Raw genomic sequence first — 14,602 nt, 5'->3', positions numbered from 1 at the left:
GTCGTTCCACAGCCGTTGCTTGCTTGGTGCGCACGGGGGGCTGTTTGAAACAGCGTGTGGAGCTTTGGTTCATGTGATTGTGTTTGTTATCTCTGGAAAAGCCGTCTTGTTGTGAGTGCGATTGGAAAGCGCCAGAGTGGAAGCGGCGTTGCGATCCCCGCTTTCGCCACCGCCCGGCATCTCTGAGGCAGTGCTGGACGAGCCAGGAGTCGCAATGCCTGTCGCTTCAGGCGCATCGCCTCCGTCGCCAATGGCAAGTGGTGCGGAACCGAAGACCGGTGGTCGGAGGGTGAGTTGCTGGTTGCTTTTGCTAACCGCGATCAAAGTTCGTCGCTGAAGTGAGGTCGCTGCGCCCAAAGAACAGTAGGAGGGGCGCAGTCCCCTCCCACTCTTCTTCTTTGAGCCACTAACTAGGCAACCCCAATCACTTACCGGCATTATTTTTTTTCTAGACACGTAATATACTTCTGAAATGAAACACGATAGCTTAAGGTCCCAAATTTTGACAGCAACGATCGACATTTTTCACGTGTGCCTCCTTCAACGCACATATAACATGTACCTTCATTTTTCGATAAAAACACCGATTTTCACTATTTACTTGCGGTAAAACACCCCCTGCTGCCAGTCTCGTAGTGACATGACGCGGTTATCTCGAGGAAGTGCGCATTCCAGTCGTTACTGTTTAGACGTCGCGTTTCAATTAGTGAGCACTGTATTCTTGGCCACGAATGCATGGTGGAAAGCCTACAACCGTTGGCAACTCCCCTTATTATTCTTTTAGCAGTCGTTGAGGCTATGATTCGCTTGGAAAAGGACAAATAACTTTTCCCGGCATCCACTGCACCGAATTTGACAAAGTTTATCGTAAAAGGAAGACGTTAAAATGTGGCACCCCGTGCGGAAGGTTAATTTTCATATGGGTCCACTGTATTTCGTAATACACGTTTTCTGTAAGTTGAGAATTTGCGAAATTGAAAGAATGCGCTTAATGTACAAAGTTTCCAACTCTGTATAACTTAGCAATAAAAAGCGATTTCGCAATTGTGTAAGTCGCTCCTAAATCCCATGCAGGCGAAATTGATGTGCTATGCATTGCTGTTGAGCAGACCAATAATTAACCAACACTATGGGGCTTTTCGAAACACTCGCAAGTATTCTAACAATTTCACGCAATCTGTAGACTCGTACACCAACTTTGTTCGCTACAGATGCTCAAACTGTTAAAAAAAAAGTGCAGAGAGCATAAATGCAGTATTCCTTCTTTCGATGCGGAGTTATGGGTTTGTAAATTTCGTCCTTTATTTCATTTTTTTTTTTTGCTCAGTCTTACCGATATCCAGCAATTTCTGTAATATTTACAGCAAGTACACAATTCAAGATTCTGCTTTCAACAGTGCATATCTACATACATATGTTGATGCTTTCTATCTGAAATGAGAAGACAGTTTGTTTCAAATGGGGCTCGTGGGGTTGTCTAATGAGACCATTTCTGCGTTTTGCATACGTGTATTTAAATCGGCAAACAGTATTCGAGGCCCTGAATGTATACATCTTCTTGTGAAATGCCCTTCATTCTGGTTGTACGAAGGAAGAGAAGAGAGAGGAAAGGCAGAGATGTTAGCCAGTCTATAAAGACTGGTATGCTACCCCCAAAGGGATGGGGGAGTTTGAAAGTTAGAGAGAAAGAGGGGGAGCACCCACACACATGCACAGTCACACTCTTCACAGTCACAATATCGCCATTGGTCTATAACCGCTGGTGCAAGTTTGTTGTCTTCAAGAATTTGAGCAATACCATCATCGCCTTCCACGATGACCTCTCAGGACGACTGTCTAAAATGGTTACTGCCGTCATCCGTCCGTGGTCTATGCGGCGTAGAGCCACCGCGAGTGCTTGTCTCTGCACATTGTTGCGAGGACAGTCGCAGAAGATGTGCTAAAAGAGGAGCAATTTTCGAAGGGTTCGTTTCCTTGTTAGGCACAACCAAATGAAACCAACAGACAACTAAGCCAAGGAAAGCAAAAAGGACATTATGTTTTCAGCTGTAGAGTAATGGTTATGACCTGAATTGAAAGGAATTAAAGTGGACGAAAAAGCACTGTTTCCGTTGGTGGGATCCGAACCCACAACCTTCGAATTACGTAACTCATCGGACGCTCAATTCGAAGGTTGTGGGTTTGGATCCCACCGACGGAAAGGGTGCTTTTTCGTCCACTTTAATTCCTTTCAATTTAGGTCATCATCATTAGGATACAGTTAAAAACAACAAGTAATGCCCCTTTATATATTCTTTCCTTGGCTTAACTGTCAGTCGGTTCCTTCATTGTGGTTTGTTGAATAAGAATAACGTGTACAGTATACATATCTCTAAGCCATTCTCTCGTGCGGGCCGCAGGTGTCCAAGCCGCTGATGGAGAAACGACGTCGTGCGCGCATCAACCGCTGTCTGAACCAGCTCAAGGCCTTTCTCGTGGACCCGTCGAAACCAGAGGTGTGTATATTCAATTCAGCACCGCTACAGCCTCTTGCCTATGCGTGGCAGGGGCGAGTTTCGGTGCCGCCATATTGGGTTGCAACGTTGCCGTTTCGTATCTTTAACAACCAAACGAACAGTACTATACGCGCACACGCCTGAAAACGGTTGGGTTGGTACATTTGAAGTGGCATGACCTTATTAGTTTTCGTCGCGATATACAAAAATAACAAAACATTCATTTAATCACCCAAAGTGCATGGCGGCGCCCATGCGTCTTACGTAAAATCGTCTATAGCCCACGCATGCATGGTGACAGCCAGTGAATGCAAAGAACGCTCGTGTGTGCTTACATATTGTGGGCACTAGTTATGTGCTTCTTTCTCATCTGTGTATTATCATAACCATCATCATCCATTTGTCTCTCTGTCCTCATCGTCACCGTGTGTCATTGTCGCCATCATCGGGTGTGTGCGCGCTCTGCCCGTTCTCTTCCGAGGCCTTGATCTGAATAAACGTCGTTTCAACCAAGACGTCATAATATACTTATAATCAAGCGCGCGCTACACGAGCTAAGGCAGGCACGTAGCCAGGATTTTTTTTCGGGGGGGGCCCAAGGCCTAACTGTTCGAAAGAAAGTATTTCCATGGCAAAAATAAAACAAAAGTTTCCCGGGAATATAGAAGCCCGGACGAATTTCGGGGAGGGGGGGAGGCGGGCCCCCCGCCCCCCCCCCCCCCCCCTTGCCTACGTGCCTGAGCTAAGGTGCCCCCCGCCGCGCTGGTATGGTGCTCATGACTTCTGACCAGAATGTCGCGGGATCGAATCCCTGCCGCGGCGGTCGCATTTCGATGGGGGCACAGTGCCCGTGTGCTTACATTTAGGTGCACGTTAAAGAACCCCAGGTGGTCAAAATTTCCGGAGCCCTCCACTATACGGCGTCTCTCATAATCATATTGTTGTTTCGGGACGTTTTAATCTCTAACAATTATTTTACTGAAAACTCGGGTGGTCGAAATTAAACATGAGTATATTCCACTACGGGCGTTGATCTCATACTTCGTTTGCTATTTTACTACCTCGCATGAATCACTCAGTAAATCACTCAATCAACGATTTCGTGCGCTATTTTGGCGTTGAAGACCTGGGCTAAACACCCACCTTTTTCAACATTATTGCAGCGTTTAACGTTCAAGCGGCAGCGAATATACCGGTACGGACTAAACCAATATACCACAACGGGCTAAAAACCAGCTAAACACCCACGCATACAGAATGTGAATATGAAAGTCAAATAGACAACCACCCGATTGCACGAAGCCACACGGAAATCCACGGACTAATTTTTCGGCAACTAAGAAGCTTTTTTTTTTTTTTTTTCTGAGAAATCCGTATGGATTTCCTTGTGGCTTCGTGCTGCAAAAGAGTGGTTGTCAGTTACCCTTTCTTAACCTTTCCGCCACCTTGCGGGATTCCGCAGAACCGATGTGCAAGAGTGTGAATATATTTAAACGATATGAACACGTTGTATATATAGCTGCGATGCAAACAAGTGTAGAAGGAGAGCACTTTCTACGAAGGCTTCGCTGAATTTCGTTGCATTGAAGCACTCTCTGGGACAAGATGTGTAGCTGTCACGGAGGATTGTAACCATCAGGAAAAATGTGGACTTTGCGAAAATTTCTTGCCAAACAAGCATTTCGGTGGTCGCGTCGTGGGCTTTTAGTGGGGCCGTTCCATACGCTGCCGAATGATTTGAAAAATGGCTGCCGATGGCACCCGAAAACAACGTTCTATGAAAGGCCGCAACATACGATAAAGCTCTACGCTATCGAATCACATAGAAGCCTCCCCAAAGAGATTCTGCGTGCATTCTTCCGGCGGAGCTGCTATAAAGTCGAGCTTGGCCCGCGAGCAGCGATGTTCGCAGCATAGCCAAGTCGGGAGAGGGGGCAACTGTACAGCGAGAGAGAAAGCATAGCACAAGCCTAGTATAGCAAGCGTGAGGGAAAGGGTGAGGGTAAAGCACAGTAAACAACGGAGTGTCAAGGCAAGTAATGAGTGAGGCGAGGGAGAGGAGCAACCTTGCTTTGCTCTATAAAAGTCGAGGTCCAACGTCGATGTTGAGGGCATCATTAGGTCGGCATCTATTTGAAACTATATTTTCCGGAGCGCAGTTTTAAGCATGTATTCACCTGTTTTCGAGATCTTAGATTAAAATATGTGAAGTAAATTGGAAGACAACTGTCTTGAAATGTGTACAAGGTCTGGTCGCTCGTACAGTTTACTAGATAGGCTGACAAATTCTGCGATCAACCTAGAGAACGTACGGCGGCTATTCAGTATGGCGAATGTCTGGAGTGCCTCGGTAGACTTGGCTCCATGCGCTGTGTGTCATGGACATCACGTCCACGGTGTAGTGACACGGCTTTTTAAGACGTTTCCTTGGTATTTAGTTTTAGCGCTCTTTTTAAAGTTTTCGTCGCTGAGCATTGGCAAGCCAGCCCCACCGCAGTGGACATTATCCCGACGAGTCAACACAGTTCCACCACTTTTTTACTGGTCACGAAACTTCGGGCCAAGTTTGGTATAGGGACAGCTCCTCCCGCCAGGGGGCATTACTGCAGTCAAGGGGGCTTTCATCGCGGCCGCTTAAACGGCGTTTTTGGTGCGTCGAGAGGTTTCCGTGGCGGAAACTCGCTCTGGTGGCTTCACGGACATATTTTCGTGTGTTTTTATATACTGATCACCCATCGCGTATAGGCAGCGTGCTCGTACCTGCGCGTAGCGGTCATCAATGTCTGTTCGGTTGCGGCAATGTTCTATTCCTTTCGATCGCGGTGGAATCGGCGTGCAGCCTTGCCCTGCACGCTGATTTAGCAAAGACTATTTGGTCATGCCTTTTTGAAGGTTTTTATTTTCCTCGAGGCTGTAGCCGACGTCGGCGGAAGAACCGCGACCAACATTGCCAGTACACAGCCGTACGTACGACAGGCGTGAATCCCGCCTCTTCACCGAAAAACATATAGCCGGAGCGACAGCGCGGCACACAGCATGTCTTTGTCATCGTTCGTGAAGCTGCCGCTAACTGTTTGTCACATACGAAAATGGTCACAGGCACACACAGCACCACACACACGCGATAAAACGACGCAAACAAAGCGAACGCAGAGCGCGTCGCCGCGCTGAGCTCGACGAGTGCCTTGTTCGCCGGAGCGACCGTGCGGAAAGCAGGACGTCTTCTACATCGTTCGTCACGGTGCCGCTAACTATTCGTCACGTATAAACACGATCAGACGCACAGAAAGCACCACACACACGCGATACAGCACGATGCACAAAAACAAACACACCACGCCGTCGCCTCGCTGACTACTTCGACGAGTGCCGCGGGTGCCCCCCTAACGCTGGTGGCGCCGCCCCGCGGTCAAAATTGACGACACACAAAGCTCTCCCATAGAGTGACGGGGAAGTTTCGTGACCAGAAAAAAGTATTGAGGGACTATGGTTCCACTGTGTTTGCGAACTCAGCGTCCTGTATGCAGCCTAAATCGCAGAAATCACTGTCGGGGTCACTGGACGTTAATTCACTCATTGTTGTTTCCGTGCATCACGAGCAGATGACTGATCTGCCGCTGGTTCATCGCGTATTGCTGTCTTCCCGTGACGTCCCACTGCGATGACACGTCACTGAGAATCCGTCCCCTCGATATCGAAACAGAAAGCTTTTTTAAGGTAGCGGTATTAAATATACATTACATGCATTCCCAGGCACCACAATAGTATTTTTAGGGTTCTCAACACCAGTGCGCTCATATAGTATTTATTCATATTTAGAGCTCATACACATTTAGAGCAACAATTCGAAAATATTTAGAATTCGTGCCAGTACTCCTTTAATATATTTTCCTTTCTATTACCATTCGGGTTGATCTTAGCATTGCATAATATGTATAACTTGCATTGTATCTTATAGTTATTGTATGTATCATGTATTATTATTATTACTACTACTATTATCATTATTTAACTTCTTTATTTTTCAATTGTATTTATGATCTTCATGTCCTGCTATAAAGCCTGCACGGGTTTGCCTCTAAATAGTATGTTTCTTCTTGTTTAAAGTTTGTTGTGAATATTTATTGTACTGCCCAACCGCCATGCTCTCGAAGGGGAGTAGCAGTATTGTGAATAAATATAGAGCAAAAAGAAGAGGGTCGAGGACATTAGAGCAACAATCCGAAAATATTTCAAATTCGTCTCAGTACGCCTTTAACATTGTTAGGTTAAGCAGGTGTTCGGCACAGTAGGTTTGGGACGGCTTATCGCTTTCCCATAGCAGAGTACGTATAGTACTCTGAGTCGTTAACCACGTTTTCTAAACGCGTATGGAATAAATGCGAATGCATTTATTCCATATGCTGACTCAGCGAGAGAAGTGCCCTTCCGTCTGTCACGTAGGACTAAAGTCCCTAGATTTTTCTAGGGACTTTACGTAGGACGATTCGCATAAAAGAAATGATGCGTAAATAATAAAAAAAAGCTCACAGAGTCCCCTGCGTATTCGCCTAAGACGACTCTAAGGCGAAAGCGATCTTTTCTTTTTATTTTCTCGGCAGATTTATTGATCCTAACCCGCCCCCCTCCGAGAGCTTTGTGCACCTAAAGCCCGAACCATATACACCAGAGCACGCCTATCTCGCACCCAGGCTGCTGACGAGCCGAGCGGATACTCTCGCACCCAGACGCCGGGCTGACCGGGGTACCGGGGCTGCCAAGGCGCGCGCGGGCTGCACCAAGTAAACAGGGCAAGCTGCAGTTCTGAGGCTTTAAAGTGCGAAAAAGTACCCGTTCACGCCGCTTCAGCGTATAAGAGCTCGTGTGGGCACTACTGCGTCGTCTTTGGATGCCAAAACAAGCTGCGCAAAACAAGCTGCGCAACAAGAGGATATTAGCGTTGCCTGCGACGATTACGACGCGCCACGGAAATAGTGCCGGTGCGGTGTTTTCAGCTTTGCCGCGAGGGGATAACTGTGATTCAAGCAAAAAAACTAGGAGCCGAGTGAAAATTCGCGAGTAAGTACACTAACAGCGTGTATTCTGCAGCGTGATGCACACCTATTTCATTTTGCGAACCTAATTTGCGTGACACGCAACTGGGTTGAAGGCAGGCGCGAGCTTTGTGTGGGGGTGCACTTCATACCTTTGAGCGTTTTCTTTGACGAATATCTAGTGCAAGATAGCGCTTTCAAGCACAAGCAATCAGTATGCTTTGTCACTTTCAACGTAGTATTAAGCTTTAGTGCTTTTGATGGCATCCACGCCTTCGAGATTTCGTCTTCAAAAGGTAATAAATGGCACGGTGCTCCTCAACAGCTGGCCAGGATTTCCTGCTTTCATTTCACTGTTGATCTCCCCAAATTTATTTGGACACGAGGCATCCAGCTGCGCATAATACATATAGTGGCACGTATACAAGTAAACAGTATACTCGCGCCAGTGTCCTTTACGTCGCAGGCGTAGCTAACCGGCTTGACTAAGAGTAGCACAGTTTCGCTTGTAAAGCACCATCGTTACAAGAATACAATAGCGCAGGTAGCTTCCAGAAGGGATCGCTGAACGATACTTCAGGTTATACTCTCTGATAGCACGCTTTTGTGAGCAAGACGCATTATTGTAAGAGTGCCCGTGAAACAAAAACTACGTTCCGCGAAACTACCCGTAAAGCGTACTCTAATTATTACGCGATGCATGCTGAAATGATGAGCTTTCACAAAACTTTGTGCGCTACTTGTAATATGGGGCAACAAAACATCGTTTCACTCTTTCGCGAGCTGCACTGCAATTACGATTCATGCGTACTACTGTGAGAACGTTTTTTTACAAATGTAACAGCGTACGTATCTGACGAGGTTGCTTCCGCAGCCCACTCAGCACGTACTGTATACATTGTGGACTTGCATGAGAAAGACGTTCTTGATGTTCCAATAAAATCAGCGAAAATGTCCAGGCTAGAAAAGACGCGAAACACGCTATCCGACGGGCTGAGTTTCGGAAGTTTCACGTTTGCTCTGTGTAGCGTCTGCTGGCGTGGCAGCCCGCGCGTGTTGTTTCATTGCGTGTGCGATAGATGGCGCGACGCGCGATGCAAATATGGCGATGCGCATGGAATTCGCTGTGTTCTGGTCTATAGAGCGTTTTTGCCGGCGTTTCCTGGCGTTGCGTCCCTCGGCGTCGTCGCATCAACGCCGCATAGAGGGCGGCAAACCATATGAAGAGCGTTAGCTCAGCGTCAGACAGTGTGACTGACTGTGTGACCGGTGTGACCAGAGGGAATGAACCTGACACCTCGTAAAGCAGTGTACAGTTTCCGTCAATGAACCAACAAGATATATTCCTGATTATAGCTTTTATGTCTCATTAGCAGTTCTGTGGTGCAGAAAACGAGTCACAGTGACACAACGCCACCGAAAAGTCTTTTTTTTTTTATTTGACTTGTAGCGCCAAGCTATTGGCATTAAGAAGAAGCACAAACTTGTAATATATGGCCTCTGAGCTTGAATCTGCCGTACATCTTTGAGGCCACGTATTCGGCCAATACACTCATTCCTGCTAAGCCTACCGATGAACTTGAGTACGGCACTCGGAAAGACTTCAAAGATATCACGATCGTTTTGCTGTCGAAGCTTCTAGGGAACAAGCTAAGTCAAATACAAGCATCAGTTGAGTACTTAAGGGCCACACAGTGCACGGCGACGACTTATTAGATCCGAGGCGGGCGGCAGCCATTTTGGCAGCAGCGACGACGCCGTTACGTAGCGGAAGCCGCTGCCAGCCGCACGCCGATTGGTTCTGCGTCCATCGAACTGCTTCCGGCGTCGACGCTGCCGCCCGTGATGTCTGGACCGTCCAGAGGTGGACGTTTCGGCCACCGTCACCGGTAGCGTCGACGTCGAGGGACGCCGGCGTACGAAACGCCGGGAAAACGCCGGCAAAAACGCTCTATATGGTTCGGCCTTAACGTGGCTTTGCACCGCCTCCATGTACGGACGCATTGCAAGCTTTATGCGCCTCGCCTTGTGTGCGCTGCCTCATTGATCGGCCCACGTTTGACCAAGTGCGACGTCATCATGATGACGCCAAAAATTTTGGCTTTCTGTGACGCCATGATGACGTCATATGGTGGCGTCATCACGTGATGGTGGTTTTTTGCATCACTGGTATTCACGCCCCCGACGCCGACGGTAAATTTTCGTGCTTGGTGAGGCATCTAAGGCTTTCGGCTTAAAAACCGGCGCAGCTTGCGCTAGTTGCGCAAGGCTGGAAACCAACAGCTGAGCTGGGCGGCCTTTTGTTTTGTTTGTTTGTTTCCTCAAAGTTCCTTGTCTCTCTTTCTTCCTCGCTCTCTTTCTCTCTGTGTTTTGTATCGCTTTTTTGTCTCTGTTTCTTTCTATTTCTTTCTTCCTCTATCTATTTATTTCTCTCACTAGGCTCGCTTTTTCCATCTTTTTTTCCTATTTCTTCCCTTTCTTTCTCTGTCTCTCTCATTTCTCTCTTCCTCTCTCTTTGTTTCTCTTTCTGTCTTGATCTCTGTTTTTCTGTCTTTTTTGTGTCTGTTTCTTTCTATCTCTTTCTCCCTCTGCCTTTTTCTTTAACTCTCTGTTTTCTATCTTTTTCTCTTTCTTTCTCTCTGTGTCTCTCTTTCTTTTATCTCTTTCTTTTTTCTCTATCTCTCCGTACTTGTTCTTTTGCATATCCGATTATTGCATCCCACGCCGGACCAATCGGCGCAGCGGGAGAGCGCGCACCGGGAGCACGTGTTCGGGGAGTGAAGCATAAGATGAAGATGACGACGAGGCATGATGATGATTGTTTCTCGTCTACGTCGCGAGTCGGACAAACGGTGGGCATAACAGCTCGACCGTAAAATTTTTTTAGCTCTGCTGGTCTTCGTACCGAGGGCCAGGGTCCGGTACTGAAGGACCCCGCTATTACCCCACGCTGCGAAATTCAGTGTCTTGCCTACCGGGCGGAACGGCCACGCTTGTGGGATGTGAATATATCTGAACAATGTGAATGCGTTGTACCTGCGATATACGAAACAAACGGAAAAGGAGAACACTTTCTACGAAGACTGCGCTGAGATATTTCGTGTGGAAGAACAACATGTAAAGCCGACGCGGAGCATCGTACATGTCGGGAAAAATTCCGACTGTGTGAAAACTTAAGGCCAAACTCGAGTATCAGTGATCGCGGGATGCGCCTTTCGTTAGGCCGTTCCATACGCTGACGAGCGCTATAGAAATAAGATGAAACCACCGTGCTGATGCCGCTAACAACGTTAATTCCTGGAAAGGTCGCAACCCTATGTAGTTTCCTACAATAAAGCGCCACACTTACGTATCAGTTAGACACTTGCAACACATTTGCACTTGCTTCCAACCCTTTCTCTATGCCTTCACTTAGTGCTCCTTACATTTTTCAATGGCTATAGCTTTCAGCTATATTTTAACGCAAATGTCTTAATTATATGCTCATCAAACGCGAAAATTGGCCATCGTCGTCAACAGTGATGCAAAAAATTATCACGCGATGAAGTCACCACGTGACGTAATAATGACGTCACACATAGCCACAATTTGTGTCGTCGCAATGACGTCATTATGGTGCTACATTATGTGACGACACATGATGACTTCACCTCATGCCATCGTCGATTAATCAAAGGCACGGAGGCAGCGCGGAGGATCACGGAGGCAGCGCGAAACCAGCTGAGGTACAGAAAGGTTGCAGTGCATGCCTCCCATCCTGGAGGTAGGGCAAAACCACGTTAGGTGCAGAAAGATTTCGGGGGAGGATCAGTACATCAACTGAGAAGAAAAAGAAGTACATGGCTTTCATCTTCGAATCGTCCTATGCGAATGCATAGGACCCTGTGAGTTCCTTTAATATCCATTTGAGTCGGCAAGCGTGTCGGCTTTCCAGAGAAAAGCCTTCACGTTCACCTCTTCAATTTACGTATGCTGAGTAGTTTTATCTAATTATTTTTCTGCATTTTCTGTTCTTTACTTTTAAACCAGAGCCCGCGTCAGTCGAAGCTGGAGAAAGCCGACATCCTCGAGATGACCGTGTGCCACCTTCAAGCCCTGCACCGGCAGCGAAGAACTGGTGCGTACATACATGGACTCGAAACTTTCTTGCGTCCTTGCGAACTGTGCGCAAAGAAGGTATAACTTGTCATGTAAGAATTGATGGACAGCCGAACAATGTTCACTTGTTTCGTAAACGGTTGTCCCCCGCAGTAACGCCGTGCGTGGCACTACGCGCAGGACTCAATGAATAAAGAATTTACGACAAATAGTTTTTGTGTGTGTGAAATAATTGCGACTAGTATAAAGCGAAATTGACCAAACACTTGCTTGCTTGCTTGCTTGCTGGCTTTCTTGCTGTGTAAAAAGGAGCAACCATCGCCACCTTAAGGCGCCATGCACCATCTTCTGTACTACATCATGTCAATAAAAATGATATCAATGCCTCCTTCAAAAGCTTCCGATCTTCTGCGCAGCTCGCCTTCTGGACGACCCCGAGGTTCGGCACAAGTTCCGTGCGGGCTTCGAGGAGTGCATCCTCGAGATCCGCCGCTTCCTGTGCTCGCTGGCCGAGCAGCAGCACCAGGCGACACCGTGCTTCGACCCCGTGGCATCCCGCGAACGCATTCTGGGACATCTGCAACGACGGGCCAGGGAGATCCAGGACCCCGACGGTGCACTCACGCAGTGCACCTCGGCAGCGGCTGGTCCCGACGCCGCCGCCATCGATCCACCTCTCCGACCTTCGAGGCGACTCGCTCCCAGTGAAGCCGCCACACCAGGTAATTTGCCGCCTTACCTTCCATAATGTCACTGCGTACTTGTGTTAGCTCAGCCACCCGCTAAGCTCGTTGGCTGGGGGCTACTCTATTTAGCAAGAGCTCAAAGGCATTGGCGTAAATCATGAGGGGGGGGGGGGGGGTAGGACACTACTTGCAAGTGTCCCTCCCCGTCTTTTATTTTATTTCATGGCATGATTTCAAACTTATTTATAAAAACGAACTGGCCGCTATGGCAGGATCTGTGTCCCCCCTAGTGATTTTTTCTGGATTTACGCCACTGGTCAAGAATGCGATTCCTATCCATGGTAGCCGTATTTTGATGGGGACAAAATGCAAATAAAGAAACCTATTTGCTTATATTTAGATCGCACGTTAAAATGTCCTAGGCGGTAAGAAAAAATTCGGAGCTGTCCACTGCGACGTCTGTCAAATCCACGGAGTTACTTTATTTACCCTGAACTCAACAATCAGTTAATCAATCAATCAATCAATCAATCAATCAATCAATCAATCAATCAATCAATCAATCAATCAACCATCGTTAGTGTATGCACCAGCCGTGTCATTGACTATATAGCTTCGTGCGTGGTAAAGATAACGTGCCAAGTGCACGCGCTGCATGCCTGTGCTTGAAGGTATACATATATATATATAGTAGTCAGTGGTGGTGTCTTGTTAAAGCACTTTGACTTAGCCTAACCTACATAACTACAATATGAAGCATACAAGTTCAAAATTGCCCACTTTCTCGCGCACGATGCAGTACGTCTATTTGATTCATTTTCCCGGATCTTTATTTATTTATTTTTATTTATTTAATTATCCTCAGGCCCGAGGGCATTACAGATGGGAGTGGGTTACATTCGTAACATGCAACATTCTTTCAAACTCACAAAAAAAAGGAGAAGAGGGGGGTTTACATAGATATAATAAAGTAAACTAACAATGAACAGCACACAGTACAAAGAGAAAAAAAAAAACAACACTTGATTGAGAATACAAATCATATAAACACATGTTTTACAACAAAGAAACAAAACAAGAGAATTAACGCTCAAAATAGTAACATGTACCTACAAACCAACGAATGCATCGTTGCTACATGTTGAAATATTGGCGCGATCAAAAAAATATATAAATAAAACAGAAGGGCTTAGCAAAAAGGAAAAAAGATGACAATGCTACAAATTATTAAGCTTATGACAACAAGTTAGTTAAAGCCACCTTGAATTTATTCTATCAGTTATTTATACAACAGATCGGGGAAGGCGATTCCAACTTGCTGGCGTACTGGGGTTGAATTGAGCTATTGATTTTCTACTACTACAAAGGGGCTAAAGGCCACGTGCTCTCCATGCAGAATTAGCTATCATAATTGTGGATAATTGTACGCGTAGACAAGGGCTTACACCGCGTATCTCGAAACACTCGCACACGCAGAGTCCAACCACAGCTCCTTGGATGCGACGGCCTCGAGCGACGAGCTGGCCTCAGAGACGTCGTCCTCGAGGTCTCCCTCGCCGTCCGACGTCGTCGTGTCCCACGCGGACGTACGGCTGAGGCCCAAGAGGCTGCGCAACGGTGACCTGGTGCTCGTGCTGCCGCGAGACCTGGTCGCCAACGCCAGGATCGTCACTGCAGCGGCCACGTCCGCAGAATGCGACGTCAAGCAGCCCGCGTCGCAGTCGCGGCCCACTACGTCTGACGCCGGGGAAGTTCTCGCAGCATCCACGTCGCCTGACGTCGTGGTCTCGTCGTCCACGTCGTCCGCGACTGTGGTGGCGGCCGAGGAAGCGATCTCACCTCCTGCACCTTTACCACCCACCTCCTCACCCACTTCTTCGACGTCATCGTGTTCTCCTTCTTTGGCGTTGCCCGTCGCTGCTGCGGTTGAAGTGACGTCACTCGATGACGTCTGGAGGCCCTGGTGACGAAACTTGCGAAGCCGCGTCTCTCGAGAACGCGGTCCATCGTAGTTGAAAGGCCGTGAAAATAACTATCACGTGTTCCCATTTGCGACAGAATGTGAAGTTGTGAACCAACGTACGGTGACCGTCCGCAGCGTCAACGCCTACGCAGGGTCATACTTGTTGTGCGTCTCGTCTTGTGTGGCGTAATCCACGCATAAGTGACAAATTATCCTGTCGTCTCCGATTCCGACGGTAAAGTTGGTTCCTGCTGTAGCCGCAATAGCTCGTCGTCGCTTGCTGTAATTTGAACAACGAAGTCGTTGGTTTCGGCGGCACCGGCGAAT

The 14,602-nt window shown here is 47.5% G+C and overlaps 1 protein-coding gene across 1 annotated transcript; it reads left to right on the top strand.

The window, feature by feature from the left end:
• The first annotated feature begins 108 nt into the window (after positions 1-108).
• Positions 109-14,279, top strand: LOC119388702 (transcription factor HES-1). Its single transcript, XM_037656141.2, has 5 exons — positions 109-289; positions 2,400-2,495; positions 11,558-11,645; positions 12,043-12,348; positions 13,789-14,279. Exons 1-5 carry the CDS (start codon positions 215-217, stop codon positions 14,277-14,279), a joined length of 1,056 nt encoding a protein of 351 aa, XP_037512069.1. The 5' UTR covers positions 109-214.
• Positions 14,280-14,602: the final 323 nt, after the last annotated feature.

Source organism: Rhipicephalus sanguineus, chromosome 4 (assembly GCF_013339695.2).
Source record: "Rhipicephalus sanguineus isolate Rsan-2018 chromosome 4, BIME_Rsan_1.4, whole genome shotgun sequence".
In the NCBI taxonomy this organism is placed as follows: Eukaryota; Metazoa; Arthropoda; class Arachnida; order Ixodida; family Ixodidae; genus Rhipicephalus; species Rhipicephalus sanguineus.
This window is presented reverse-complemented; position numbering and strand designations above follow the sequence as displayed.

Excerpts from the sequence above, each read along its gene's own strand:
- LOC119388702 (XM_037656141.2), top strand. The coding sequence starts at position 215 with ATGCCTGTCGCTTCAGGCGCATCGCCTCCGTCGCCAATGGCAAGTGGT. Across the intron at positions 290-2,399 it reads CGAAGACCGGTGGTCGGAGG|GTGTCCAAGCCGCTGATGGA; the intron begins GTGAGTTGCTGG and ends TGCGGGCCGCAG. Across the intron at positions 2,496-11,557 it reads TGGACCCGTCGAAACCAGAG|AGCCCGCGTCAGTCGAAGCT; the intron begins GTGTGTATATTC and ends CTTTTAAACCAG.